At 56.6% G+C, this 27,109-nt stretch overlaps 1 protein-coding gene across 5 annotated transcripts; it reads right to left on the bottom strand.

Moving 5' to 3' along the window:
* Positions 1–388: 388 nt before the first annotated feature.
* EZH1 (enhancer of zeste 1 polycomb repressive complex 2 subunit) lies at positions 389–23,774 on the bottom strand. Of its 5 annotated transcripts, none has more exons than XM_039516711.1 (20): positions 23,675–23,774; positions 21,019–21,139; positions 20,303–20,431; positions 19,856–19,975; positions 16,889–17,009; positions 16,008–16,181; positions 15,153–15,255; positions 13,830–13,993; positions 12,854–12,945; positions 12,018–12,198; positions 11,260–11,456; positions 9,870–9,961; positions 9,282–9,322; positions 8,679–8,804; positions 6,476–6,654; positions 5,810–5,905; positions 4,980–5,061; positions 3,598–3,678; positions 3,225–3,309; positions 390–2,663 (listed from the first exon to the last, which is right to left on the bottom strand). In XM_039516711.1, the coding sequence occupies exons 1-20, from the start codon at positions 23,683–23,685 to the stop codon at positions 2,603–2,605; spliced, it is 2,256 nt and encodes a 751-aa protein (XP_039372645.1). In that variant the 5' UTR covers positions 23,686–23,774; the 3' UTR covers positions 390–2,602. The 5 variants fall into 5 exon arrangements, with proteins under 5 accessions (XP_039372648.1, XP_039372645.1, XP_039372644.1 ...); XM_039516710.1 differs by lacking the exon at positions 23,675–23,774 and adding an exon at positions 21,384–22,801; XM_039516712.1 differs by lacking the exon at positions 23,675–23,774 and adding an exon at positions 21,272–21,290.
* Positions 23,775–27,109: the final 3,335 nt, after the last annotated feature.

Below are 27,109 nucleotides of genomic sequence, written 5' to 3' on the forward strand. Positions count from 1 at the left end.
AGGCACGGCAATGCCCCTGCCCCCGTGGGCACAGCAGGGATCCCCAGGGCCAGATGTAACTGAACTGGGCCAGCCACTCAGACCAACAGCTCCTGCGGCTGCCACACGCCTGTTGGTCTGTGCCCATCCCTAGCACCAGGCGATGCTGCAGGAGTCACCGTGCCCCTGTGCTGCTGCTGTTAGCCCCGTCAGGCCTGCTCCGAGCTTGCAGGTGAGACCAGAACAATACTGCAGCCAGGTGCCCATGTCCAGGGCAGGGGCAGTTCTCAGCAGGGCCAAGCTGAGGATCGGGCCAGCATCCTACTGGCCACTCACCGCTCCTCTGAAGTGCTCTGGTGCATCCAGGCCCCAGCGCAGCAGGGCGAGCTCCCACTCGGGCTGGGGGAAGAACAGACGCTGGCAGCCAGGCCGGGGAGGACATTCACTACCACTTTATTGGGACAAAGATTACAAGCCACATCAGTTTTAAAGTGCATATAATTCACAGCAGCAGACCACACACACAAAGCCTCTCACTGCGCAGAGGGCAAGTCACTGGCTGGGAGGGCGGTATGGTGCCGGGGAGGGGTGGGGCACTCAGACAAGGGGGCCCAGGCACACACCCCTGCCAGCCCCAGGGAGGGAGATGGGCCTAACTGCCCTGCGGGGGAGCAGCATGGGCCTTGGGCCCCGCTCGGCTGCTAGTGGCAGGAACATGCCTGGATGCTTGAGAACAGGGACAAGCCTGAGCTAGTAGGCAGCAGGCCCGAGAGCCTGGCTCGCCCCCCACTTGGATGCACCGTCAGCCCAGAGCGAGAGAGCCTGCCCCCTCCCCCCAGGCACAGGCCAGCCCTGGCTTTCATTCCTGCTCCGGGACAAGACCCTGCCATCTGAACTGACCCCACCCAGCACCAGCTGTGCTTGGGCTGGCAGGTGTGTCCTCAAACCCAGAGCCGCCCGGGTCCCAGCTCCTCGGCTGGGTGGGAGGCCTAGTTTAAAGTGCTCACTTGATTTCGTTGCATGGGGTGCTGAGAGCAGACCCTGCCCTGCTCTCCACCTCCGGGGAGCCTGCCCCCCCGGTCTGCACTGCTGGGAGGGGGCCTGGTGCAACAGAGCTGCTGGCGGGCACCGGCCACAAGGTATTTACAGCAGGCAAAGCTCTCGCTGATCCAAACGCCACCTGAGAAGAGTTCTGTGCAATGGCAGGAGCTCCAGGCCAGAGCAAGGAGCCATGGGGGGCTTGTAAAGTGCCTTACGGGTACTGCTGGGGCAGCCCGGGCCAGGGGAACCTGCCGGCTCAACTGTGTGACGCTGGAGCACCCAGCCCAGCGCTGGGCAAGCAGAATGCTCTGCGCCACCTCCCGTGGGAGACCCACACTTCCAGCCCCTCTGCATCCCCAGCAGGCCTGTGCTGACTGGCAGCCCCCAGAGAGGCCCCAGCCCCCCTCGCTGGTCAGCATGGAGCAGTGCCGGGTAGTTCAGTGCCCAGCATTCGCAGCACTGCCTGGCTCTGGCATGGCAGCTGTGGGGCAGCCCCGCTCCAGGACAGGAAGTGGAGCAGGTTAAAGTGTCTGCGTCAGTGACATGCCTGCAGCAGCACCACTCACCTGGCTAACAGCACAGAAACCAGCAGGGGCCGAGAGCCCGTGGCCCGGAGGGACTGTCCCAGCAGTGCCCGCCTGCCTGGTACGGGCTGAAGGCTTGACACAGGAAGAGCCCAGGCTGCCCACCACTAACCCCAGGCACAGCGAGCTGGAGCTGCACGTGGCCTGTGGCGCCCCAGTTCTGCAGAGCAGGGGGTGCGCGACGCACCAGGCTCCAAGGGCCGGCCAGCACAAGAGGCAGAAATACACATCGTTCACCAGGCGTTCCGCAGAGCCTGGCAGGTGGGAGCTGGGGCAGGGCAAGGGGCCTCCCACGCTCCAGCTGGCCTCGCGTTTCCTGCCCCCTCCCGCCAGCTCCTCTGGCTCCTAAGGTAACCCCACCACAGACGCACACTCGGCTCCTCCTGGCACCATTGCGTCACGTAACCAGCGTGGCTCCTCGCCCCGGCGGACCCCTCCCCACACACTGTGCTGGGCAGCTCCCCCCTTTCGCCGGAGCCACGCTGCAGGGAGGCGGGACTGACCCTCGGTGGGGTCTGACCACGTGCTAGCAGCCTCGGCCCCAGCACTTCAGCATGGAAGGAAATCGAGAGGTAGCAAGAGATGCTCCAGGGATAAAAGCTCACTCCAATGGCTGCGGCAGGAGCAGAACATCAAGCACCCGCTCCCTGCTCCCTGCATGCAGGGGGTCGCTCCACCGTCCCTTGGCTCCAGATCCAGCTGGTCGCTCAGGCAGGTTTAGAAACAGACTGAGCATTTCTCAGCCATGCCTCTTCCTTCCAGTCTCTGGAGCTGTCCCAGCCCAGGAGCACCAGCGCCCACCTGCCCCGGAACCAAGCCAGGTTCCTGCTACCCCAGGCAGCGTCTGACTCCTGCTCCTGCCCTGGGCTTTGCTCCCAGGCGTCTGGCTGGAACGGAGCACTCGGGACACACAGCAACGGGAACGGGGCAGCAATGATGGAGCATGGAATGAACACGGCATTGGGGCAGACAGGAGCAGGGGCCGTGCCCGCGGGGGGCTAGATGATATCCGTCTCCCTTTCTATGCCCACGTACTTCAGGGCATCGGCCTGGCTGTACCTGCAAGACAGGGACACTGGCACGTAGTCACTTCCCCAGCAGCCCGTCTCTCTAGAGCAGTGGTCACCAACCGGTGAATCGCGATCTCCGGCGGCACAGCGGGGCTGCCACCAAGACAGCCTGCCTGCCTGCCCCAGCCCCACGCCACTCCCGGAAGTGGCCAGCACGACCCCGGGGGCAGGGTCTCCCTCCGCGCACTGCACCCCAAGCCCCAGCCCCGACCCCCCTCCCAGAGCCAGCACCCCATGCTCCTGCACCCCAACTCCCTCCCAGAGCTTACACCCCTCACCCCCTGCCCCAGGCTCAGCCCAGATCCCCCTCCCACACTGTGAACCCCTCAACTCCACTCCAGAGCCCGCACCCCCTCCCCCAGCCCAGTGAAAGTGAGTGGGGTGGGGAGAGCGAGTGACGGAGAAGGGGGGCAATGGAGTGAGTGGGGTAGGGTAGATCCTGGGTTGCCCTTAAATTCAAAAAGTGATCTTGGGTGCCAAAAGGCTGGAGACCCCTGCTCTAGAGATCTCCCCACCACGCACCCGAGTGGCCAGGCCCCGCGGGGCTCACCTGTAATCAAAGAAGAGCTCCTCCCCAGCCTGGATGGCCCTCTTGGCAAAGATTCCTATCCGGTGGTCTCCATTCACCATCACCACTGCGGCAGAGAAAGGGGTCAGGGCTCGGCTCCCAGGCCGGCTCTCCCCCAGCACCATGGGACTCGCCCGGGGCCCTGGCTGGCCAGCAGGCTCTGCCCCGGGCGCTCAGCTCCCACTGAGCAGCAGGAGGGCCTGGAAACCCAACACTCGGCCTTTCTTTGGTGCTCAGCCCCCTCCAGAGCGCACAGCCCCAGAGGATGCTTCCAGGAGGCTCAGGAGACCCTGCGTCACCCAGAGCGACAGTCCGGGATTCCCTGGCTGGCTGCGGCTGGGCGCAGAGCTCTCACCTTTGGCGTAGCAGTTGGGGTTCACAGAGTGGTTGGCAAAGCGGATTTTGTTTCCTTTGCGGGTGGCATCAACAACGAAATCTATTAGGAAAGGAAACCACAGAACCCTGAGATTCCCGGCAGACCAAGATCCCACAAGCTCCGGGGCTCGGCATCTCTCCCCCCCATCTCCCCCCACTAGCTCCGGGGCTCGGCTCAGCTGACTAGCTCCGGCTCAGCATCTCCCCCCCCGCTTCCCCCACTAGCTCTGGGGCTCGGCTCGGCGTCTCCCCCCTCCCCCCGGGGCTTGGCTCGGTGTCTCCCCCCACACTAGCTCCAGGGCTCGGCTCCACATCTCCCCCCGACTAGCTCCGGGGCTCGGCGTCTCTCCCCTCCCCCTCTCCCCCCACTAGCTCCGGGGCTCAGCGTCTCTCCCCCCCTCCCCCCACTAGCTCTGGGGCTCGGCTCAGCGTCTCTCCCCCTCATCTCCCCCCACTAGCTCTGGGGCTCGGCTCAGCGTCTCTCCCCCCCTCCCCCCACTAGCTCCGGGGCTCGGCGCCTCCTCCCCTCCCCACTAGGCTCCGGGCTCAGCGTCTCCCCCCCGCTTCCCCCACTAGCTCCGGCTCAGCATCTCCCCCCCCGCTTCCCCCACTAGCTCTGGGGCTCGGCTCGGCGTCTCCCCCCTCCCCCCGGGGCTTGGCTCGGTGTCTCCCCCCACACTAGCTCCAGGGCTCGGCTCCACGTCTCCCCCCCGACTAGCTCCGGGGCTTGGCTAGACTCAGCGAGTCGGGTAGCTCTGCCCTGGAGCCAGACAAGCACAATGGCCTCTGAACTCAGCTGCTCTTCAGAGCTGGGCACACAAAATCCTCCTGGGCTCTGGAGGGTCTTTGCCGTAAGGAATTTATTCCTCAAGAAAAGCCAGCTGGGGCCAGATCCCCCAGCTCACCTGAAACCTGTCATGGAGTCACGCCCCTCGCCTGCTCCTACACAGATCCCAGCACCACCAGGGGCTGATCACATTCGCTGCCTGTTTCTACAGCCCGGAGCCAAGCCATGAGCTCAGGAGGCAAATCCCTCCGGCCTGCTTGGGGCTCACAGCTTTGCCTCTCTAGAGTTTGATTCTGTCCTCAAAACCACTGAGCAGCCACTGAGCCCCCGGCGCTGGCAAGTGCCAGGCGGTCACAGGGAGCTCGGACGGTGGCATCACAGAGCAGCCTGGCTGCAGAGGCAGGCGTCCAGCAGCTGTGGCGATGGGGAGACACCCAGGTGATCCCAAAAGCACAGTGCCTGGACCAAGCCAGTGTCCAGCCTCCAGGCGCGGCTGCTGTCGGCTCCTCCCTCCCCACAGCCAGGCCCTGCCCTGGGTGACGCGAAGGAACCCAGGTCCCCCGCTGGGAAGTTACCGTTGTTGAGGTTGAAGAGGAAGCTGGACATGTACTTGTCATAGACCTTCCCCCGCCGGTCGGCCTCGTCCTGGGAAATAAGCTGGGAAATGGGCAGGCGTTACGCTGAGTGTCCCGGGGGACGGGGCTCTCCAAAGCCAGGGAACAGTCCCCTGCATCAGGGCGGAGGCTGCTGGCTGGCCTGCTCAGGGAGAGCCTCCCTCTGCTCCGCCGGCCGGCACGCGTACCACAGCCTCCCTCTGGAGATGGCCGACCACGTCGAACGAGGCCTGGCTCACAGCTACACTCCTGCCATGCCGGGCACCCTCACGACGCGTCTTCCGAGGGCCAAGAGCTTTTACCCACCGAGACGGGAGCAGCTCTCCCATTTACAGCCCTCGGGCCAGAGCTGCGAGGATACCGAGCACCCACAGCTCCCAGCTAGTTCAATGGGCGGCCCCCGCCGCAGACCTGGCTCAGGCTGGACTCCTGAAAACTCGTTTCCCCAAACCAAGGCCATTTCCACCATCTGCGCCCAAGATCACCCAGTGAGTCTGGGCCAGGACCCAGCCCTTCCCCTTCCCCTTCGCTAGGCCCCTCGGGGTTAACGGGTTTATTTATTTAAGCCTCACTCGTTGTTATGTACCTCTGAGGGTGGGGAAAGCTGAGAAAAATCTTCTAGTGGTTTCCTCTGACTAGCACCACATGAACTGTGCCCCACACACACGAGGGCAGGGACTGCTTGTTAACCGGTGCTGTGAAAGCCATGGGGCTGCGGCCCCAAGAACGGTAGCTACGCACGTCTGCGTCACCCCAGACCTGTGGGGACGGGCCGAGATGGCTTTACTAACCTCACCACAATATTCAGAGATAAATTCATTCTTCTGCACAGATTCCTTGATGAATGTCCCCCAGCCAGCGACATCTGATGGAGCCAGCAGCAAATGCTAGAGTGCAAGAGATTTCGGCTGAGTCTGCAGAGCTGCTGCCAGCAGTGTGCGCAATGGAAAGAAAACACCCCGACATCATGCAGACAAGCCCAGAGTCCCCCGGGAATCGGCTCCCCTGCCCCCTAGTGCTCGTTTATGCATTGCTGGTATTACTGCTGCGTCCAGGAGCTTCGACCCATCGCGCCAGGTGCTGCACGCCCAGGTGGACACAGTCCCAGCCTCAGGGAATTACCATCCAAAACACCGAACGCCCCGGACAGGAGGCGGCTACGAGCTGTTACTGTGAGCAGCCGCCCCAGCTCCTTGCAGCTCCATTAGTTCTGTCGAACTCTGGCCTGTTTTCTAAGGATCTCACCCCTTCCCCTGAGTTCTGTTCCCTCTTGTGCCTCCCCAGGCGGCTCCTCTTCCTGCTTCACTGTTAGTTCAAACCCGCCTAGGGAACAGCCCAGCCACCGCCCGCCCCCTTCAGCTCAGGCCTGATCTCCGGGCCAGTGGGGACAGAGCAGCAGGGGTGGATTTTCTCCAGCCAAGCTGCTCTGCACACTGGGGGAGGGGCACAGCAAATACCTTTTTGAGGCCCCGCTGGATGCTGCAGTTCTTACAGGAGACCACCTTGCAATCCCAGTGCTCCGACGCCCCGCAGGTCAGGCACAGGTCAGGGTCGCACTCCCGCACGGCCAGGTAGCACGGACACTGCTTGGTGTTGCACTGGGTCTTACAGCGGCAGCCCGGGAAGCGGTTCTGACCTGCAGCGAGAAACACCCAGATTACACAGCTCAGGCTAGAGGATCCCTGCTGGCCTCAAACCCCAGGGACACCCCCCAGCTGGAGGGGCTGCTCAGCTGCGGAGTGGCCCGAAGAACCCGCAGTGGATTCGCTCTCCCATCCCAGCACTGCCCATCAGGCCTGACAAACTCACTACACCCAACCCGCTGTTATTCCAAAGGGCGTGGGAGGTGTCCAATGACCGCTCACATCAGACCGAACCTCATACTCATTGCGGGAGGTACATCCGGGTGGTATGTCAGGGGCTGTGCATGTGCTGAAAATCCGTCCCGAACACGTGCTCTGGAGGCGGCGCTGACAAATGAGTTTGCTGCCAGGCATCGGATGCTGATTCACCTGCCTTGGTTCAGATGGACATTAACCATTCTAAGCCAAACACATGGAGCTGTGTTTGCACCCCAAGTCAACAGGAAAGGGGCACACAGGAAACCAAGCAGTGGGGCAAAGTTTTATCTGGGGGCGCACAGCCAAAGGATGCACTTCAAATAGTGGGGGGCAGAGTCAGCACCATCCCCCATCACTGCGGAAGCAGGAAGGCGAGCGCTGGGTCCTGACTATGGGAGGTGAGAACTTACTTCAGACAAGGAATTCAGCCGGTTCAAGTTAAAATTGCAAGAGGCGTGTTATACTCACACGTGTTTCCAATACTCACAAGTCTTTGAAACGCTGTTCTTTGTTGATAACCTGATCCGTGGATTTTATTTTAAATCCGTCTCAGTGCTGTGGTATTAAGTCAAATGCGAACCCTCAGCTGAATCAAACAAGCTGGTGCGTAGCCTGTTCCCTTGGGACTAGGGAACCTGGTAATTACCGACAGAGTTGGATACTACGGGGGGAGTTTTGGAGGATTTTGGGGACTAAGCGTATCGAGTGTTAACTTGCAAGGCAAAGTGGGGGCTGGCATAAGAACATAGTGGTCAGACCAAAGGTCCATCTAGCCCAGTGTCCTGTCTTCCAACAGCGGCCAGTGCCAGGTGCCCCAGAGGGAATGAACAGAACAGGGAATCACCAAGTGATCCTGGGGAGATTGTCTGGGGGTGTCAGAGAACCAAAGGGTTAGAAGAGACTGCAAGGGTCATCTAGTCTGACCCCCTGCCAAGACGCAGGACGTGTTGTGTCTGACCATCCAAGAGAGGTGGCTATCCAGGGAGCTGACCAGTGAGAGTCACTTGGTGAGGCGGGGGGAACACGCTGAGAAAGCATCCCATATGCGAAGACAGGTCGGCCTGCCTTTGGCCAGAGCTGCCCTGCCAGCCCACCCGATGAGGGAACAAAGGGAGGCGGGGCTGGGGCTCTGCACCAGTAAACACATGACCTGGTTTTCAGGTTTCTCAACCATAAGGAAGTAGAGACAGCACTGCAAAGGGAATAATGCAACCCCCCAGAGAGCACCACTGGCAGCAGCAGGCAGGCATGTTCCCCACCCCCCGGCAGCTCGCTGGCAGTGCAAGAGAGCGACGCTACCCTGGGAAGTGTTTAGAGCACCCCAAGTTCTGCAAACAAAGGGGCGCGTCAGCACAGCAGTATGTGGAGAGACCCCTGTGGCACAGCATGAGAGCCAGGGACATTTCTCTTCCCTCTACCCCCCCGAGAGATTCCAAACGCAGATGACTGGCCCCAGGCGGGGGATGAGGATCTAAGCAGCGCTCTGGGAACAGAACTGCAGCAGTCGAGCGTCGGAGGCGCGCTCAGCACGTCGAGCTGCTAGCAGCGCAGCAGGGGCCTGTGGGGCACTACACACGAAGGTGCAGATGTGAGTTTCACTACGGAAGCCTCACTACCCGCTGACAGCCCACGCTTTACCACAGAACACACCACTTCCCCTGGCCTGGGCAGACTGCTAGCCAGTCCTTGTGCGCTTAGATTCCAGCCACCCTGCATAAGCTGCCTGGAGGCGGGAACGCGAGGGAGCCGCTGTAATGCCCCGTTAGCGCCTCTGTGCCGGTGGCAGGGTGACCGGCTTGGTGCCCAGCTGTGTCCTTACAGTCAGGATTGCACTGGCAGAACTTTTCACAGAAATTCTGAGTCATGATGCAGGGACAGGAGCTGTCGCAGGGGTGGTCGGGGTGGTCGCAGGGCTGGTAGTTGTACACCTGGGTAGGTGAATTATCTACAAGAAGAAGAGAGGAAATGCCCTGGTTACAGCCCATGCCCCGCAAACACCCACGGACGCGGAGTTCCTGTGCGCCAGGCTCTGGCGCATCAGAGCCTGTCATTCCCAGTTCTGCCAGCAGAGGGCAGGCAGCCCATCAGCACGCACCTTGTGCTGAACGCCTTACGGACACTGCACTGGGATCACAAGCCCATGATCCATGTACTTCGCTCCTGATCAGCCCCCATCATCCCCCGGCACTTGGAAATGAGGGTGCCCAGAACGCTACCGCCGGGACGAGGCGGATGGGAACTTCACAGGTATCCCACATCAGCCAGACAAGGCGCAGCCAGGCAGCAACAGCACCGGCTCCTGTGGCTGCTGCTGGCCTGTCGCTCACAGCTCGAGCTGGCCGGCTGGAGAGACTAAGTGCTACACAGCGCCCTGATGCTTCTCAAACCCAGGCCTCAGATCACGGCCAGCACCGCACGGTACCTTTCTTCAGCTGGATCTTCCTGCAGTGCGCAGCCCACAGCCTGAAAGAGAAACAGATGTGGGACTCAGGCGCCTACCTGAGGCATGTCCAACAGCGCGTCTGTGCCTGGACGCTCGAGGCTCCCAGTCAGCTCAGCAACTGGAGAGGTGAGATCCCATCGGCAGCCAGGCTGTCAGCTTCATGCACTAATAACCACCAGCGACTGGTCAGAACAGAACCCGGCGTCTAGGAGAGACGCTCCTCAGGGCAAACCCTAGCGTCAGGCGAAACCCCACGGGAGACAAACAGCTCGGCAGGATGGATTAGAACAAGTGCACGAGAAGCTGGTTAGAAGCCAACCATCTTCCAACCGGGCCTTGAGGGGACTGACTCTCACAGGCAGCTGTTCCTGCTAGCGCCATGGGTACCAGGGCCCACGGATACCGCAGCAGCGGCAGAGAGAAGGCCGGGGGCCAATTCCCAGCCACCAGCACAAGCGGCTGTGAGGATGGGGAGCGTGCGCAGATGGAGATTAGCAGGAACACTGGCAGGGTGCGCAGAGGCTCTGGCTGCATGTTAAGAACAAAACAAGCTTGCTGAGCACTTGCCTGTGCTTCCTTTTCTTCTTCTGGGACGGATTCATGAGCTCGCCGGTCGGCAGTTTCATTATAAGGGATTCTTTCACCGCAAACTGGAAGACCTACGAAAGAGCCCGGCTCGTTCACATCCTACCCTGGAGGGCAGGCCCAGCTCCCACAGGCCAGACGCCCGCCCCTGCCCTCGGAGCCAGGGGAGATTGCTGCTGCTGTTCCTTTGGAAAGCAAACCCCTCCCTCTCGCCAAAACACGTTGCTGGGGACGATCAGCAGCTCGCAGCTCCAGCCTGACGGCAGGGCAGGGACAGCTGTGTGCAGTGACAGGCTGCAGCTAGCTAGGCTAGGGGCTGCAGCGATTTTCACCGTATGGAGCGTGTGCGCGTCCAGCACTGAACTTCACGTGCCTAGAGCTGAGTGATGGAAGCTCATCCTCGTTCCCACGCTACTTCGCTCCGCCCCTGGTTCCACACGCAGGTGTGAACCCAGCCAAGACGGAAGCGTGACAGCACGAGCACATCGAGTGGAATCCAGCACAGGGCCTGGGGTCCCTAATTCTTCAGACGGGAGGTGGGAAAATCCCCAAAGGGCAGCAATAGGGATTCCAGGCTGGGAGAACACACATGGAGCGACTTTGCAGGTGCTAAAGGGTGTGAACGGCATTTTCAAAGGGCATCCAAAAAACCCACCCACAGCTTTCTGCACACAGGCAGGCTGGAGCCTGAGCCGCAGGCAGGGAGCCGGCGGGTACTTTTCTATGCACGGCCCTCTGAAAACCTGGCCTTGCCCAGGAAAGAGAAGAGTCAGGGGATCCAGGCCTTGGAAACCCCTTCGAGTTTACTCCGCAGCCAAAGGAAGCGGAGCACGCAGGCTGGGCTGAAACCAGAGCCAAGCAGTCAGGGCAGTGGGATGGTGGAGGCAGACTGAACAGCGTCATGACACACTGGTTCCAGGCACCAAATCCTCAGCTCTGCAGAGAATCAGGAGCAGGCTAGTGGGTCGGAGGCAGGGGCAGAATCCAGGGCCTTGTGGTGCTCTCCTTAGGACAAGCAAACTACTCTGCAGCAGCACCAGTGCAGGCTCCTCCCTCGAGACCGTGACTGGCACGTCAAACAGGAACGCTAGGTGTGCGGGACGCTACAGACCAAGGAGGCAGCCGGCATCCTCCGAGGCGGAGCAGAGGGAGCATCAGACCATGGCACTCCAAGGAAGCAATTCCTCAGGCACCAGCCACCCGCACAGCCTGGGCGGATACACAACGCGGTTACCTCACTAGGCCCCTCAAGGCGGGTTTCCTCCGGTCTCTCTGTGGCACAGAAGGCAAAGCAAGCGAGAGCACTGCTCCCAGGCTCCCTCCCCTCCCACCCCCCGCCTAGGAGTGGCCACGCCAGGATGCCAGGCCCTACCTGCTTGCAGGTTTTCGTTCCCAGCAGCCTGGCTATCGAGCAGAAGTTGTTGAAGTAGGTGCCATGGAGCACGCGGAAGAGCGACTCCTCGGCCCCCGTCCACTCGACGGGCTCCTGTGGCGCTTCCATCACAAAGAGCTGGGAGGAGGCAGGGCTGCCCTTCTGCTTGGTGGGGGTCTGGCTTCGGGAGTTGGCCTCTACCAAGATCCAGATAGGAAACAGCAGTCAGGGCAGCAAATACACAGACTCCCACGCTGGGGAACCTGGATCTGCCAGGAGCCAGCCCCTCACTCCCACGGCCCCCTCCCTATTCCTGCCTCGAACGCCTCCCACCCGTGGCAATCTTCCCAGAAGAGCTCCCGCCAGGGCCCAGCACCACCTCCTGCAGGTCTGTCTGTGCAGGGCAGCAGAGAATAACGTGAGCTGCTCCCTGTTCCATGGCCCCCAGCAGCCTGAGCCCCAGCCCAAGCCATGGGCACAGCCGGCAGGGCAGCACCCTACCCCCGAGCCCTCTCAGAGGCGGCCTGACTTGTGGTGGCCAGACACACGCAGCCGTGGATTGATGCATGGACAGAAGGGGGCACTCTGATGAGCCGTTTGCTCCTGTTCCCCCTGCCTACCGGGCCAAGCCAAGGAGCGGGAGGAGCTGGGCTACCCGGTGCAGCCAGGAAAACCTGCCTTGGCGACTCTCCAGTGCTGGCTCTGCAGATGGAAGTGGGGAGAGTCCATGGAAATGCGGAAGCTCCAAGGCATCATACCTGAGGAACTCGAGGCCCAGTCGTTGCCCGTGTCTCTGTCGCTGTCTCCCTCCCTCGTCTCAGCCACGGAGGAGGACGAGGGGTTTGAGCTGGAAGCACTGACCACATGGTGCCTACGGCGCCGCCGACCTGAGCATTTGGACCTGGGATTGTGCAGCACCGCAAACTCCTTGGCTCCCTCCTGCAATCAGACAGCGCATGGCACATGAGAGCCACGCAAGGGACGCAGCGAGCTCCGTTCCACAGGCCCAGGGCTCTGCACTGCAGCAGGGACCCTCAGCTCTCGGGGGGGTACCACAGTGAGAGGTGCCTACAAACCCTGTGGGTGATGAGTCCGTGCAGTGAGACGCCTCCTGGTGAGCATCTCACGCTGTGACCTGCCCATCTCCGCTGCCCCCGGCCTCTCCTGCGGGGCAGTGCCCCTGCTACAAGTGCAGCATCAGCGAGAGGGTGAGCTCACAGGGGCAAAGACCACATCCCCTTGTGTGCATGTTCCCCAGCTGGCTCATCTCATCTGCTGCCGAGCCATGTACTGCCTGCCAGTGCCCCTGGCTGTGGGGGTTGGGGACTGGTGGCTGGATTTAGGGAACACAGCTGGGTTATTTTAAATACAGTTTCCCATGCTGAGCACTGCACTGTTGTGGTACCACCCAGCATCGCAGGGCCTCGCCTGTTTGAGACCAGCTAACGCTCCATGGCTGAAGGTCTGTTAACATGGGTCTCAAGTGAGGACTTGCGCTCACCAACTCCTGTGTCTGACCTTGGAAGCCACTGGAACAGTACAAAGGCCCCAGCCGGACCTGCAGATAAGGAAAGAGGGTATCCCAGAAACCTACCAGCCAGAGGAAACAGTCTGTCCCGCAGGGATCTGGCTCGATTTTGATCTCTCTGTTCTTCCGTTTATAGACATTAGGAGTCGCATGGAAAGCTGAAAAATACAAGCCACCTTCATCATATTAGCACCAGGCACCTTCCAACTGAGAGGTTCATTTGTCCCCACAGTGGAGGAGGCAGCAGACAGCCCAGCATGCATGGCGAAAGGTGCTGAAGTGCAACGCTGACCAGACCCCATGGGCACTGACCAGGAGTCCTACGCTACCAGGGAACTTAACCACGTCCCCTGGCCACCCCACACTCACAAAGGAAGGAAACGTAGATCTGTGATGTTGGGACACCCGAACACCTCCCAATTCCTGGAAAAGAGACTTAACAGGAAGTTTTACTTTTAAACTGACACACACACCAAAGCCCAGTCATATTCCAGTGTTTAGTAACAGAGTCTAGCTGAAGAGACTCCAGTAACTCCGCAGCGACCCCCAGGAATAGGAAAGCGCCAGGTCTAACTGGCAAAGCAATGCTCCCAAGGCTTTAGCACGACAAGCTGGAGGAAATGGCCCAGCGACTCGTTACGACAAAGCACTAAAACGTGGGGCAGGGGCAGACCACAGTGAGGTGTCAGCGTAACGTGTGTCAGGTCTGTGCTGTGCCATGTCTGCCGTGCACAATGGGGGCCTCACACAGCAGGACTGGGACTGCAGCTAAGCCTTCTGTCTGTGGGGAAGACACAGACTCAAGGCCACTTTAACAATGCAAGTAGGTGCCCATCCACATCTTTAGGTGCCTGAATGCCTTTGTCAATCTGGCTCTCTAGTATTGCAACACTATCTAGCGCAGAGCACCAGGAAAAGACACAGGCACCCGCCCGGTATAATGTGGAGTGTGGGCAGCGGGATCATTGGTGTGGGGCAAGGTAAAGAAAGGGGTGGAAATGGTGGAACCTCCAGGTGAGTTTCCAGCTGAGTCTCAACTTACGATGCAGAAAACAGTCGTATTTGAAGCACCGCCTGCAGAAGAGCGTATGGAACGAATGCAGGGACTGCTCCCGCTGGACGGACTTGGCACATGGCCCATCAATGTTTGGAGTGCACTGGGGGGGCAGCACGTTCGGATCAGACTGTTCCGTAAGTTCCCTGTACCTGGGTTAAAAGAAACCATGCATGGACACACTGCTCTATGTTTGCAACCAGCCGCTCGGCTCTGCGCGCTGATCCACTCGCTACAACCGGGCTGAGTTCAGGGTGTTGAAACAGTCAGAACTTCGGTTTTCTCCTAGCAAGCTCCCATTAGGCTACTTTCATTCTGTTCCCCGGAAGCCTTTGTACACTGTTTCCCCATCTCCCGTAGAGACCGTTTGTGACAGACATGGCAATTTACTGCAATATCCTGGGAGACCTTATTGAATGAAGTTTACGCACCTTTGGGATCCACGGTATGAAATGAATGCTTTATGGGCCAGGATCGTACGAAACCTCTCCAGGGGGCTCAATGGACTATACTGAACAATGGGCCAGACAAGCATGGACTCTTGCAACAGCGTGAAGTGGTTTTCCTGGGGAAACAGCTAGTGGGAGGTAAATGCAAATTCCCCACCTCTGGTTATGCCTTTGGAAGCTACACCCTGAGGGGTGGGCCATTGTCTGCTGATCACCTGTGACGTGAGGCCAAGCTACATGAACTATTCATGGTTGTTCTGGTTCTGAAAATGAGACTTGTAACCCTGGGGAAAACCCAGCTGTGAGTTTTGAAGGACTGACACTACCAGAGCCCAAGGTTGGAGTTGGTGTGACCTCTAGTAAGCTTTAGTCTGTGTCTAGTTCTTTTATTGTTTTTAGCATGTCTTCTCTGCAACGCTTTCACCTTAAGAATAAATGTGCTTACTTATAAAGAGTGTGGGAATTTGTAACTGTGGCAATTACGATGCTCACTGCCTCTGGAGAGAAAGCAAAGCACAGACGGTGGCCTTTTAGGCAGTCTGGCTTACTGGGGAGGATTTCATAGCACAGGCAGGGAACTGTGCAGCCTGGGAAAACCCATCAGGAGGGAGAGAGAGAGAGAGAGAGACATGGGTCTCTATCTAAGAGAGGTGACGGCTGAGGAGCCAGGAGCCTAGCGTAGGTGCCCCAGAGGGACCACGGAGGGGGAATGCAGGTGCCGTTTCCCTGAACTCTGACACTGTCCATGGGCAGATTCGAGTTTACTGCACCAGTCAGACTGGCATACTATTATTTGCTGAAGTATCTTTGTTAAAAACTGGAACTGATTCTGCTAGACAGTTTAACCAGTGATGTCTCCTACCGCTCTTTCATGTCTTCCGGGAAGCCGTTCTCAGGAAACATTGAAGAAATAGCACTGAAGATCATGTCATTTGGGAACTGCTTCTTTGGACACTTTTTGTTGCCTAAACCAAAATGACAGAAGACTCCTGAGTTAAGCAGGACTCGAAAGCGCCTTTCCCTGTTAGGGGTCGAGTTACTCCAGGGATGCTTTGGATCCCATTTTAAAAGGCAGCGAGATGATCACACAGTTATCCAACAGAGAATCCTTCCTCAGTCCAACAGCTAGGATAAGGAACATGCCGTTCCAGTGGTGCCCCTTCTACCCACCAGCAATGCCATCAGCGAGACCAATGATGAGTCACAAGGGAAAAATTACTAATTGGTGCTGCAAGGGGACTGAGTGCACAAAAACCCTTCCCCAGATGCCCGAGGGGATGTAGAGAAACAAGGCTCTGCTTGGACTCAGGTTTTACTCTTGGATGTTTCACAACCAGACTAAAATATGCGCAAGAAGATGTGTTAGCTGCGATTGCCAGGATCTTACACACGATACTTTGGAGTCTCTCCAGCTGAGAGAGAGATTCTCTGCTACTGGTATCACTCAGAGCACCACATACAGCAGTCCGAGATGAAATCCACCACTAAAGCTTCCTGAGATTACACAGCACACGTGAAAATCCCACTGTTTGAGCTTCCTCCCAAGGAAACACTCCGGCTAGCATCCCAGGGGGAGCAAGGCCAGGCCACGGAGCTTTCTAAGTGGCATTTCACTACCCTTATTAGCAATCAACACGATGAGTGCAGGAGGGCACAGTGACTGCTGGGGAGGATGGAGGCCACCAGACACTGTGCCAGCTTCTGCTGCCAAACCCACCTTCCATTGTGGTTCGCTTTCTTTTTCTTGTGACTGGCAGCTCCTCCTTCCCATCCTCCTGTTTACCCTCAGAGTCATTGAGCCCTTCCTCTTCCTCATCCGAGTACTGATTCAGAGCGTCAACAAGCTCCAGGAACACTGCGTCGCTGATAAGGACGGACCCTGTTATCATCTCTAAAAGACAGAAATATCAGCTGCTTCGTGGGCGTGCTGCAATTTTCCAGCCTGGGGTTTGGTGGCAAGCCTAAGTCAGCCACGGGACAGACTGCTTGTTAGGAACAGCGCTTTCATGACAGGATTTTGCCAAGGCAGAGTGTGTTTGGGGAGGTGGGAGAGATGTTGACTGTGCATCACTCTTAGTCACACCTGGCAGCCAACACATGGAGCAACAGAGCCAGCCCCTCTTCCCGGCCGAGTAGTAATTGCTACAGGCACAGACACTTACTAATTAAGCCATTTGGGGCGTGGGATGGGAGCCAGCTTTCCAATGTCTCCTACCTCCAGGCAGGGCCTTGTGAGGGGCTAGGCAGCTCGGTGGGAAAACACACGGGCTTTTCACCACTGAAGAACTGGATTCAAGTCTTGGCTCAGGTCACAAGTGAAATAAGTTTGCTGGTCTCACCCTAACCCTTAATGGATATCTGCCATCGTTACACAAACGGCAGGGAGAGGCCCAGGGCTGCCTTGGCAGAGCTGAGGGCAGGGAGACAGGACCAGGCCAGCAGGGCACTCTTGTTTTACATGCTCCCTATTCTAGGGGACTCTCCGCAGAGGCTGGTTATTGCTACTGCTCTTTGCCTCCTCAGCGGCTCAGAAAGCCCGGCCACGCTCCCTGCTTGCAAGCCGTTCAGAAATGCAGAGCACCCCTCTGCCCAGGTTACCTTCCTCGCCGTGAACTTTCCCGTCGTAGTTATTAATTAGCTCTTCAATGAAGGTTTCATCTTCCTCCTTCACCTCATCTCCCATGTAGGGGATATTGCACAGCACGGTCTCATCCTCCACCTGCAACAGGTCAGGCAGCAAGCGCTCACTGACAGCCAGTCAGAGGGCAGCCTTGGGGCTGCTCCTTCCCGTTCACACACGGTTCTGCAAAGACTCGCTCGTCCCAGACTTCACGGCTACCCTGCACACTGTGAGGCGCTCTGTTTATAACACACCCCCTGCCACAACAGAAGGGTCGTGTCTCCAGGGCCCAGAGACATTCAGAGACACAGGAGAGAGCCGAGCAAGTGGTCAAATCAGTATCAGAGGGCTCATGAGCAGGGCAGAACTGGGTTGGCACAGAACGAAGAGCACACGGTAACTCATCCCTGTCTGAAGTACAGCGCACACTAGAGGAGCATGCTCTCCTTACAAACAGCGGGGACAAAGGCTCTCGGAATACTCCACTGCTACACTCAGTTCTCGGACGTTCTGCCAACTGACATCTCTCCATTCTGCCATAGCTGCTCCCCACTGGCCGTAGTGAGTTATTGCAGCAGGCAGATCTGAACACTCTTGCAGCAACCCAACGGCCAGTAGGAAATAGCTGCAGATTGACGTTTAATAAATAATAATAATAATAATAAAAATTTAATAAACTGGAGATATACCAATCTCCTAGAACTGGAAGGGACCTTGAAAGGTCACCGAGTCCAGCCCCCTGCCTTCACTAGCAGGACCAAGTACTGATTTTTGCCCCGGATCCCTAAGTGGCCCCCTCAAGGATTGAACTCACAACCCTGGGTTTAGCAGGCCAATGCTCAAACCACTAAGCTATCACTTCCCGCTAAATCATTTTAACCAAGTCACAGCATTAATGCTGTGCCAGAAAGCGTCATTTAATCATTCTGTGCCATCCTGTTCTCTCAACAGCAGCACCGTTGGGGGATCAGCCACAAAGGTAGGCGCTGCCTAACTTATTTGTTGAATATTTAATTATTTTAAACTAGGGCTGTCAAGTGATTAAAAAAGTTAATCGCAATTAATCACACTGTTAAACATTACCAGAATGCCATTTATTGAAATATTTTTGGATGTTTTCTACACTTTAAAATATATTGATTTCAATTACAACATAGAATACAAAGTGTACCGTGCTCACTTTATATTTATTTTTATTACAAATATTTGCACTGTACAAAACAAAATAAATAAATAAATAGTATTTTTCAATTCACCTAATACAAGTAATGCAATCTCTTTATCATGGAAGTGCAACTTACAAAGGTAGAATTATGTAAAAAAAATGGATTTAAAAATAAAACAATATATAACTTTAGAGCCTACAAGTCCATTCAGTCCTATTTCTTGTTCAGCCAATCGCTCAGACATACAAGTTTGTTTACATCTGCAGGAGATACTGCTGCCTGCTTCTTGTTTACAAAGTCACCTGAAAGTGAGAATAGGTGTTCACATGGCACTGTTGTAGCCAGCTTTGCAACATATTTACGTGTCAGATGCGCTAAAGATTCATATGTCCCTTCATGCTTCAACCACCATTCCAGGGGGACATGCGTCTCTGCTGATGCCAGGTTCTGCTCGATAACAATCGAGAGCAGAGTGGACCAATGCATGTTCATTTTCATCATCTGAGTCAGATGCCACCAGCATTTTCTTTTTTAGTGGTTCGGGTTCTGTAATTTCTGCATCAAAGTGTTGCTCTTTTAAGACTTCTAAAAGCATGCTCCACACCTCGTCCCTCTTAGATTTTGGAAGGCCCTTCAGATTCTTAAACCTTGGGTCGAGTGCTGTAGCTATCTTTAGAAATCTCACATTGGTACCATCTTTGTGTTTTGTCAAATCTGCAGTGAAAGTGTTCTTAAAATGAACATGCGCTGGGTCATCATCCGAGACTGCTAGAATATGAAATACATGGCAGAATGCAGGTAAAACAGAACAGGAGACATACAGTTCTCCCCCAAGGAGTTCAGTCACAAATTTAATTGATGCATTATTTTTTTAAATGAGTATCATCAGCATGGAAGCATGTCCTCTGGAATGATGGCCGAAGCATGAAGGGGCATAAGAATGTTTAGCGTACCTGGCACGTAAGTACCTTGCAATGCCGGCTACAACAGTGCCAAGCAAACGCCTGTTCTCACTTTCAGGTGACATTGTAAATAAGAAGCAGGCAGCATTATCTCCCATAAATGTAAACTAACTGGTTTGTCTGAGCGATTGGCTGAAGTAGGACCGAGTGGACTTGTAGGCTCTAAAGTTTTACATTGTTTTGGTTTTGAGTGCAGTTATGTAACCAAAAAAAAAAAAATCTACATTTGTAAGTTACACTTTCACAATAAAGAGATTGCTCAGTACTTGTATAAGGTGGACTGAAAAATACGGTTTCTTTTGTTTATCTTTTTACAGTGCAAATATTTATAATAAAAATAATATAAAGTGATCACTGTACACTGTAACAGAAATTAAAATTTGAAAATGTAGAAAAATATTTAATAAATTTAAATTGATATTCTATTGTTTAATAGTGCGATTAATCGCAATTAATTTTTTTAAATCAATTTTTTTTAGTTAATCATGTGAGTTAACTGTGATTAATAAACAGCCCTATTTTAAACAGAAACAATTCCATAATTTAAAAAAGAAATCAGCCACTAAATTCAGGCACTGAACCCTGCAAAGGCAGCAGTCAGGCTTGGCCGGCCCTCGAGATTTCAGGGGAACTGGCGACCCAGCTCTGCTATTGGGGATACAGCATAATGCGAGATGAAAACATTCCCTTCCAATGTCTCGGGAGCAGCGCCAGACTCAAAGGGAGTAGGCTGAGGAAGGTATCTGCAACCTCAAACATGTAGGGATGACGCATTAATCGTCTCAAAAGTCTCACACCACAATGCACTCTCACCTACCATGAAATTCTGCTGAAGAGGGGACCAGGAATACATAATAGGCACCAACGCTACTGTGTTTAGGGACCTCATGAAGATGGTCTGGTTTGGGAATCCAGGGAAATTGCTCTCGACGGTACACTGGAGAACAAGCAAACACAGGGACAGTAAGGAAAGGGCAGCTCAGACACAGTGACTGCAGGACAGAAACATACACCTGATCCCATCCCACAGGTACAGCTACTGATCTGCTGAACTTTACGGTCACTCACAGTCTTCCCTGGACATTAGCCACAGGGCTTTCTTTTTGCCCCCATTTCTGCAGCCTGGGGGGAGTACAAGGCACGGTAAGAGACTGACCCGCAGAGAGCGGAGAAAGGTACAGCCCTCATCAGCCTTCCCTGCAAAGCCCTGGGTTGTGATCAGCTCGTGGGGCTGCCCTGCCATTTCCACCTCATTCTCCTGTACCTGTTTCAGGAAAGGGTGCCCAGTGCCAGGCTTCATTAGCGGGACTGGCTGAACTCGAAGCTTCTTCCAGTCTTCATTCAGAATTTGAGTTTTTTCTTGAACCTTTGCAAAATTGGCCACAAACAGAGCCTGAAATTAGAAAGAGAAGTGCTTACAATCCTCAAAGCAAGTTTAGACTCAGATTGCTGAAATCCCTGCTGGGAATGTGTGACACACAGCAGGCTGTAGAGTCAACACAGCTGCCACTTTCAGCAAAGGCAAGGAAGGATATTATTCCCATTTTACAGGGAACTGAGCTTCAGAGGGTCTAAGTGACTTGCCCAAGGTCATACAGAAAGTCTGTGGCGGAGCAGGGCCCTGAACCTAGACTCTCCAGTCCCAGGCTAGTGCCCTGATCACCAGATCACTCTGTCACAAGGAACACCAGAGAAAGATTCTCTACACCCCACACAGACACTGATCACGGTCTAGTCTAACAGCAGAATGTGAACAATTAAAAAAACTCCACAGATTATAAAGCCTGAAGGGTCCATTCCCATGGCTCTTCTCTGAACTCTTTCCAATTTTTAAACATACTTCATGAATTACAGACACCAGAACTAGACACCGTGTTCCAGCAGCCGTCACAACAGTGCCAAATACATGTACTCTCCCTACTCCTATTTGATATTCCCCTGCTTATACATACGAGGATTGGCCCCAGAAAATACATCTACCTTGGCTCCCATGTTTGCCTGAAACCTCTTGAGTTGCCGAAGACGCATATATTCAGACTTGACTTTCCTTTTCCAGTAAATAATGCACTTAGAAGTTGGAGGAGTTGGAATTTCCATTTTCCTGAAAAACACAACACAAAGGTAGCACCCAAACGACAGAGTGCTTCTTCGCAAACACAAGGCGTTTCCTAACAAAAACGGTGTGCTGCGATTCTCAGTGCATCACCAAGTTTATCGGGCAAAAAACGTTAACTGCATGCGCAGGCCACACTGGTTCTGTCTGTTCAGGGAATAATTATGGTGCAAACCGTACTGAAGAGGCCACTGGGTGCTCAGGACAGAGCATTCATTGGCAGGGGTCTCACCTATCTGTGCCCCTAGGATGGCTGGTCCCAACAGCATGATCCTGGGTGACCTCCTTTTTGACTAAATATTCTGAGCAGCTCCTCTGTTCCATTTGCCCCGGGCAGTAACAGACTGAAGGCAAAGGTGATGCTGGCTTCATTATACACAGACTGGAATCACAGCTTGTGCCTCCAAGGCGACCCTCCTAGGTCAGCTGGGATCTTTCCCCCCTAGCATATTCCTCACAGTAGAGACCAGGCCACAATTCTTTGCTTCTCCTCCTCAGGAGCGCACAGCAAAGGGTTATTTATTAAAGATGCCAAACGTTCTCTGAGGCAGCAAAAAATCAAAACTAAGAGCCAATCGCACACACACCAAGAAGAGGCTCTGGGGCTGTTCCCAGGGACTGCAGGGTTACAAAACATACTTCTGCAGGGTTAAACCTCCTTAAAGTTCACCCAGTGCCAACTACGCACATTTCCTCTGGACCTAGTCTTAGGGATGGGAGACACGATCACAACATGCATGTGACAAACCTGGCTGCAGGACTGTGAACGAACCTGCTCTGCTATCTAATGGAAGAAAGGGGGGGTCTCTCTCTCTCTCTCTAACACACACACACAATGTAGCAACACTATAGGAGGCTCTGATCTCATGCAAACTATAGATGCAAGCCTGATTGTCCCAGGAAGTCAGGTTAGCCTTTGGAGGGAGTTACAGTCCATTCCGGCTCATCATTTAACCCTTCTGTTTGCACTATTGTTGCTCCAGTTCACCCAAGAGCCTGGAGACATAGGCAGGGATCTGATCCCCTCACTTCCAAGCAGAGCCACTTCCCGTTGTAACAGTATGGAAGTCTTTGGACAAGTAGGAGTCTGAGGCATACAAGTAGGTTTTCAGGATTATACTTTTGTTTTCCTTTTATCTGCTGGGATTTAACTGTCTGATTCCCCTTGGGGTACAGTTTCAAAGTTATAGTTCCCCAGCATTCAAACATCTCTTTTACAAGAGGTACTGCCATCCAAACCTAAGAAACCAGACCCCCTCAGAAGCACCCTGGGCAGCTTCCCTACTGCCTGAAATAAGCCTCCTGTGGGTGATGGGGTTAAAATAAACTACAGGGCACAAACCACAGAGTTAGGCCAAGAAAAATATGTTCAAAGGGGCATTTAACTGTAATTAAGAGTAAGCAGCAGCGTCAGCCACAAGCACAGGGGAGCGTTATGTGCCTCTGTGACAGTGGGGAGCATCATTTGGCCTCAGCCCATGTTCTAGCCCCAGTAGGTCAGGGAGCGAAGGAACGATGTCAAAAGCAGAACAGGCACCTATTGCTCAGACACACGTTTTAGTTACAGATTCCAAATAAAGGAAATATGACGGGTGATGATGCTGCCCCGTTAGCTGGAGGCAAAACGATGGGACGCAGCAATCTGAGCCCCCGGCTCAGCAACTCACCAATACTCCCCCCAATTGCAGACACCCCCTGTCCCAGCACCCCACTACCCCAAACCTCACATCGCAGACATCCTTAAACAAACCCCACAGATGAACCCCAAACCAATCTGCCCCACACCACATACTCCCCACACCCCAGCCAGACCTGCCTGTCCCAATGCTCCCCACACCCAGGGGCTCCCCAACCCCCTCTCCCACAGGGTGGTCAGCCCATATACCTGCTCCCCACACTGGACAGGAGACCCCAGCACAGAGCGCCCCTCCCCCCAGGAGGGGACCAGCCCCAGCGCCCCCCAGACCATGCCCCAGGAGAGGGCCAGACCCTCCTCCCAGCCCACGCCCCTCCCCCAAGAAGGGGGCCAGCCCCAGAGCCTCCCCCGGCCCACGCCCCTCCCCCAGGACCGGGCCAGCCCCAGACCCCACCCAGCCCCACGCCCCTCTCCCAGGAGGGGACCAGCCCCAGAGCCCCCGACCCACGCCCCTCCCCAGGAGGCCAGCCCCAGACCCACGCCCTCCCCAGGAGGCCAGACCCAGCGCCCCAGACCCACGCCCCTCCCCCCAGGAGGGGGCCAGCCCCAGCGCCCCCGACCCACGCCCTCTCCCAGGAGGGGCCAGCCCCAGAGCCCCCGGCCCACGCCCTCCCCAGGAGGCCAGCCCCAGAGCCCCCGACCCACGCCCTCCCCAGGAGGCCAGCCCCAGAGCCCCGGCCCACGCCCTCCCTCCCCAGGACCGGGCCAGCCCCAGACCCCAGACCCACGCCCCTCCCCAGGACCGGGCCAGCCCCAGCGCCCCCCCAGCCCACGCCCCTCCCCCCAGGAGGGGGCCAGCCCCAGCGCCCCCCGGCCTCGTTACTCACGCCTCATCCATCGCGCTCAGGTGACCCGGAGGCCGCAGCACCCCCGCCTGCTCTGCGCGTGCGCCAACCAGTTCGCCCCGCCCTCGCCGCTCACATGCCCTGCCCCCTTCCAGGAGGCTCCTCCCCTCAGAGCCGTGTCCGCGCTCAAAGCCCGGCCCACTTCCTAAAACCCCGCCCACGAGGCTGCCGCAATCCACGGCCCCGCCCACGTGACGAGACCCCGCCCCCTGCAGCGAACGCCGTCGTCTCACCGCCTTGGGCTGTACCAAGCGAGGGGAGGGGGGGAAGGATCTTACCGCTAGGATCGGGAGGGGAGCGTGGGCTGTACCACTGCGGGCAGGACCCCTGAAAAACATTAGAAACAATCCCCGCCGTGCCCTGGCCTCAGTGTCTGCCACCCCCTGCTCTAACCCAGTAGATAGCCCCCCCCCGGGATAGAACCCAGGAGTCCTGGCTCCCCCCCCCGGGATAGAACCCAGGAGTCCCGGCTCCCCCCGCCCTGGGGGATAGAACCCAGGAGTCCCGGCTCCCCCCGCCCCGGGGGATAGAACCAACCCAGGAGTCCCGGCTCCCCCCGCCCTGGGGGATAGAACCCAGGAGTCCTGGCTCCCACCCCCCCCGCCCCGGGGGATAGAACCCAGGAGTCCTGGCTCTCCCCGCCCCGGGGATAGACCCCAGGAGTCCCGGCTCTCCCCGCCCCGGGGATAGACCCCAGGAGTCCTGGCTCCCCCCCCCCACGCCCCGGGGGATAGAACCCAGGAGTCCCGGCTCCCCACGCCCCGGGGGATAGAACCCAGGAGTCCCGGCTCCCCACGCCCCGGGGATAGAACCCAGGAGTCCTGGCTCCCCACGCCCCGGGGATAGACCCCAGGAGTCCCGGCTCCCCCCCCCCGGGGATAGAACCCAGGAGTCCTGGCTCTCGCCCGGGGATAGAACCCAGGAGTCCTGGCTCCCACCCCACGCCGGGGATAGAACCCAGGAGTCCTGGCTCCCCCACGCCCGGGGATAGAACCCAGGAGTCCTGGCTCCTCGCCCCGGGGATAGAACCCCGGAGTCCTGGCTCCCCCCCCCCCGGGGGATAGAACCCAGGAGTCCCAGCTCCCCCCCCCCCGGGGGATAGAACCCAGGAGTCCTGGCTCCCCCCCCCGGGGGATAGAACCCAGGAGTCCTGGCTCCCACCCCCACACCCCGGGGATAGAACCCAGGAGTCCTGGCTCCCACCCCGGAGATAGAACCCAGGAGTCCCGGCTCCCCCCGCCCCGGGGGATAGAACCCAGGAGTCCTGGCTCCCACCCACCCCCCACGCCCCGGGGGATAGAACCCAGGAGTCCTGGCTCCCCACGCCCCGGGGGATAGAACCCAGGAGTCCCGGCTCCCACCCCCCACCGGGGGATAGAACCCAGGAGTCCCGGCTCCCCTCGCCCCGGGGGATAGAACCCAGGAGTCCCGGCTCCCCCCCCCCCCGGGGATAGAACCCAGGAGTCCCAGCTCCCCCCGCCCTGGGGGATAGGCCCCAGGAGTCCTGGCTCCCACCCCCCACTGGGGGATAGACCCCAGGAGTCCCGGCTCCCCCCGCCCTGGGGGATAGACCCCAGGAGTCCTGGCTCCCACCCCCCACCGGGGGATAGAACCCAGGAGTCCCGGCTCCCCCCGCCCTGGGGGATAGACCCCAGGAGTCCTGGCTCCCACCTCCCACCGGGGGATAGAACCTAGGAGTCCCGGCTCCCCCCGCCCTGGGGGATAGACCCCAGGAGTCCTTGCTCCCACCCCCCACCGGGGGATAGAACCCAGGAGTCCCGGCTTCCCCCCCACGCCCGGGGGATAGAACCCAGGAGACCTGGGCTCCCAGCCCACCCCCACTGGGGGCTAGAACCCAGGAGTCCTGGCTCCCTGCTCTAACCCATCTCAAAATCCCAACCTTGCTGACAACCCACATGGGGTCAGTTAGGTTCCACATGATTAAATTTCTGTATTTTTTTGTTTGTTTTTTTTTAATTTGCAAATTACATACAAATAGTACGTTAGCAGAATGTTACGCTGGCAAAGCCAAGCACTCACACGTTGTGAAATGCCAGAATTCAAGATTGCTTGTGCAATCTTACCTCAGCCCCCATGTGCATTGTAATTCGTGTTACAGCCTTTAATGACATGATCATGCATTATTTTTTCCAGTGCTTGACTTTGCAGCTTTAGTGGGCTTTGAAGCTAGTTATTGGGGATGTAATAGGGTATGTCCAGCCACAAACCATGCAGAGGACAGATTTCCAGGACAAGTTTTGTGGAACGAGTGGGAGCCGTAAACCCTGGTTTGGGTGACCGGTAAATGATTTCCAATCTGCGGGGCAGTTTCTATGGGCCTGACGACGACCGGCCTGGAAGATTCACAGGAGAAGGACTTGCCGAGTTTTTCTGCTCTTGTTTTTAATTCTTGGAGAGCAAGTTCTTGTTGAGACAAAGGGGATTTAAAGCCTTTCCTGGTTGCTGGCTCTGTGAGAGATCGACAGCCTCCTGATGTGATGGTAACACCAAATGCTTGGATTTACTCCAGTGACAACATGCACTTTTGTTAGAGTTCACACTGGCCCCTGTGGAGGATAGAGCTCATCTTGTTTTCTCATGTGTGCTGCCCCTCTGTTGGTAGCATTAGAGGGCACATTACACCAACTTCTTCCTGGCTTCCTCTGAGGGTGACCAGATGTCCCGATTTTTATAGGGACAGTCCCGATTTTTGGGTCTTTTTCTTATATAGGCTCCTATTACCCCCGATTTTTCACACTTGCTGTCTGGTCACCCTACTTCCTCTTGGCTTCCAGGTGCTGCCTTTCATCAACAAAGCACAATGTGGCTTGTGTGCTGGCTATCTGAGAGAGCCAGATCAGCCAGGACACTCGAGCGAACAGAATCAAGCATCTGGGGGCTGGATGCAGGTTGTTCTGGTGGTTGTCAGGCTTGGCTCTGGAGTGCACTTCCTCCAGCGGTCTGACAGAGCTGAGTTTGTTGATCTTTCGGGCATGGTCAAGGGCCCATCTGTTTCCTTTGGCTTGTGTGGGAGGGGCGGAAGGGTTGGCCGGGCTGCTGTGTCAGGGATTCTTTTCCTGATAGGTTTTTGTTCCTAAGCTTCTATACTGCATGTTGCCCTGGTGCCTGGAGAATTGGAGATGGGGTATTGGGAGCATCCGACACACACAGTAATAACTATGCCAGGAAAAGGAATCGCACATCACATCCGCTTACTCCCACCCCCACCCTTCACATGTCAGGCCAGAGTCACAGCTCAGCTCCTGGGAATGCAGATAGGCTGACCAGATCGGGACAGTCCCGATTTTGGGTCTTTTTCTTAGCTAGGCTCCTATTACCCCTCACCCCCATCCCGATTTTTCACATTTGCTGTCTGGTCACCCTAAATGCAGCTGAAGGCCGACCCCTCCTCTCCAT

The sequence above is a fragment of the Mauremys reevesii genome, linkage group 27, assembly GCF_016161935.1.
Source record: "Mauremys reevesii isolate NIE-2019 linkage group 27, ASM1616193v1, whole genome shotgun sequence".
Taxonomy (NCBI): domain Eukaryota; kingdom Metazoa; phylum Chordata; order Testudines; family Geoemydidae; genus Mauremys; species Mauremys reevesii.

Coding starts and splice junctions, on each gene's coding strand:
- EZH1 (XM_039516710.1), bottom strand. CDS start 21,523: ATGAAGCCAGCATCACCTTTGCCTTCAGTCTGTTACTGCCCGGGGCAA. Junction 15,256..16,007: donor AAAGCGAACCACAATGGAAG/GTGGGTTTGGCA, acceptor ATTTTGGTTTAG/GCAACAAAAAGTGTCCAAAG. Junction 11,457..12,017: donor CTGGGCCTCGAGTTCCTCAG/GTATGATGCCTT, acceptor GGATCTTGGTAG/AGGCCAACTCCCGAAGCCAG.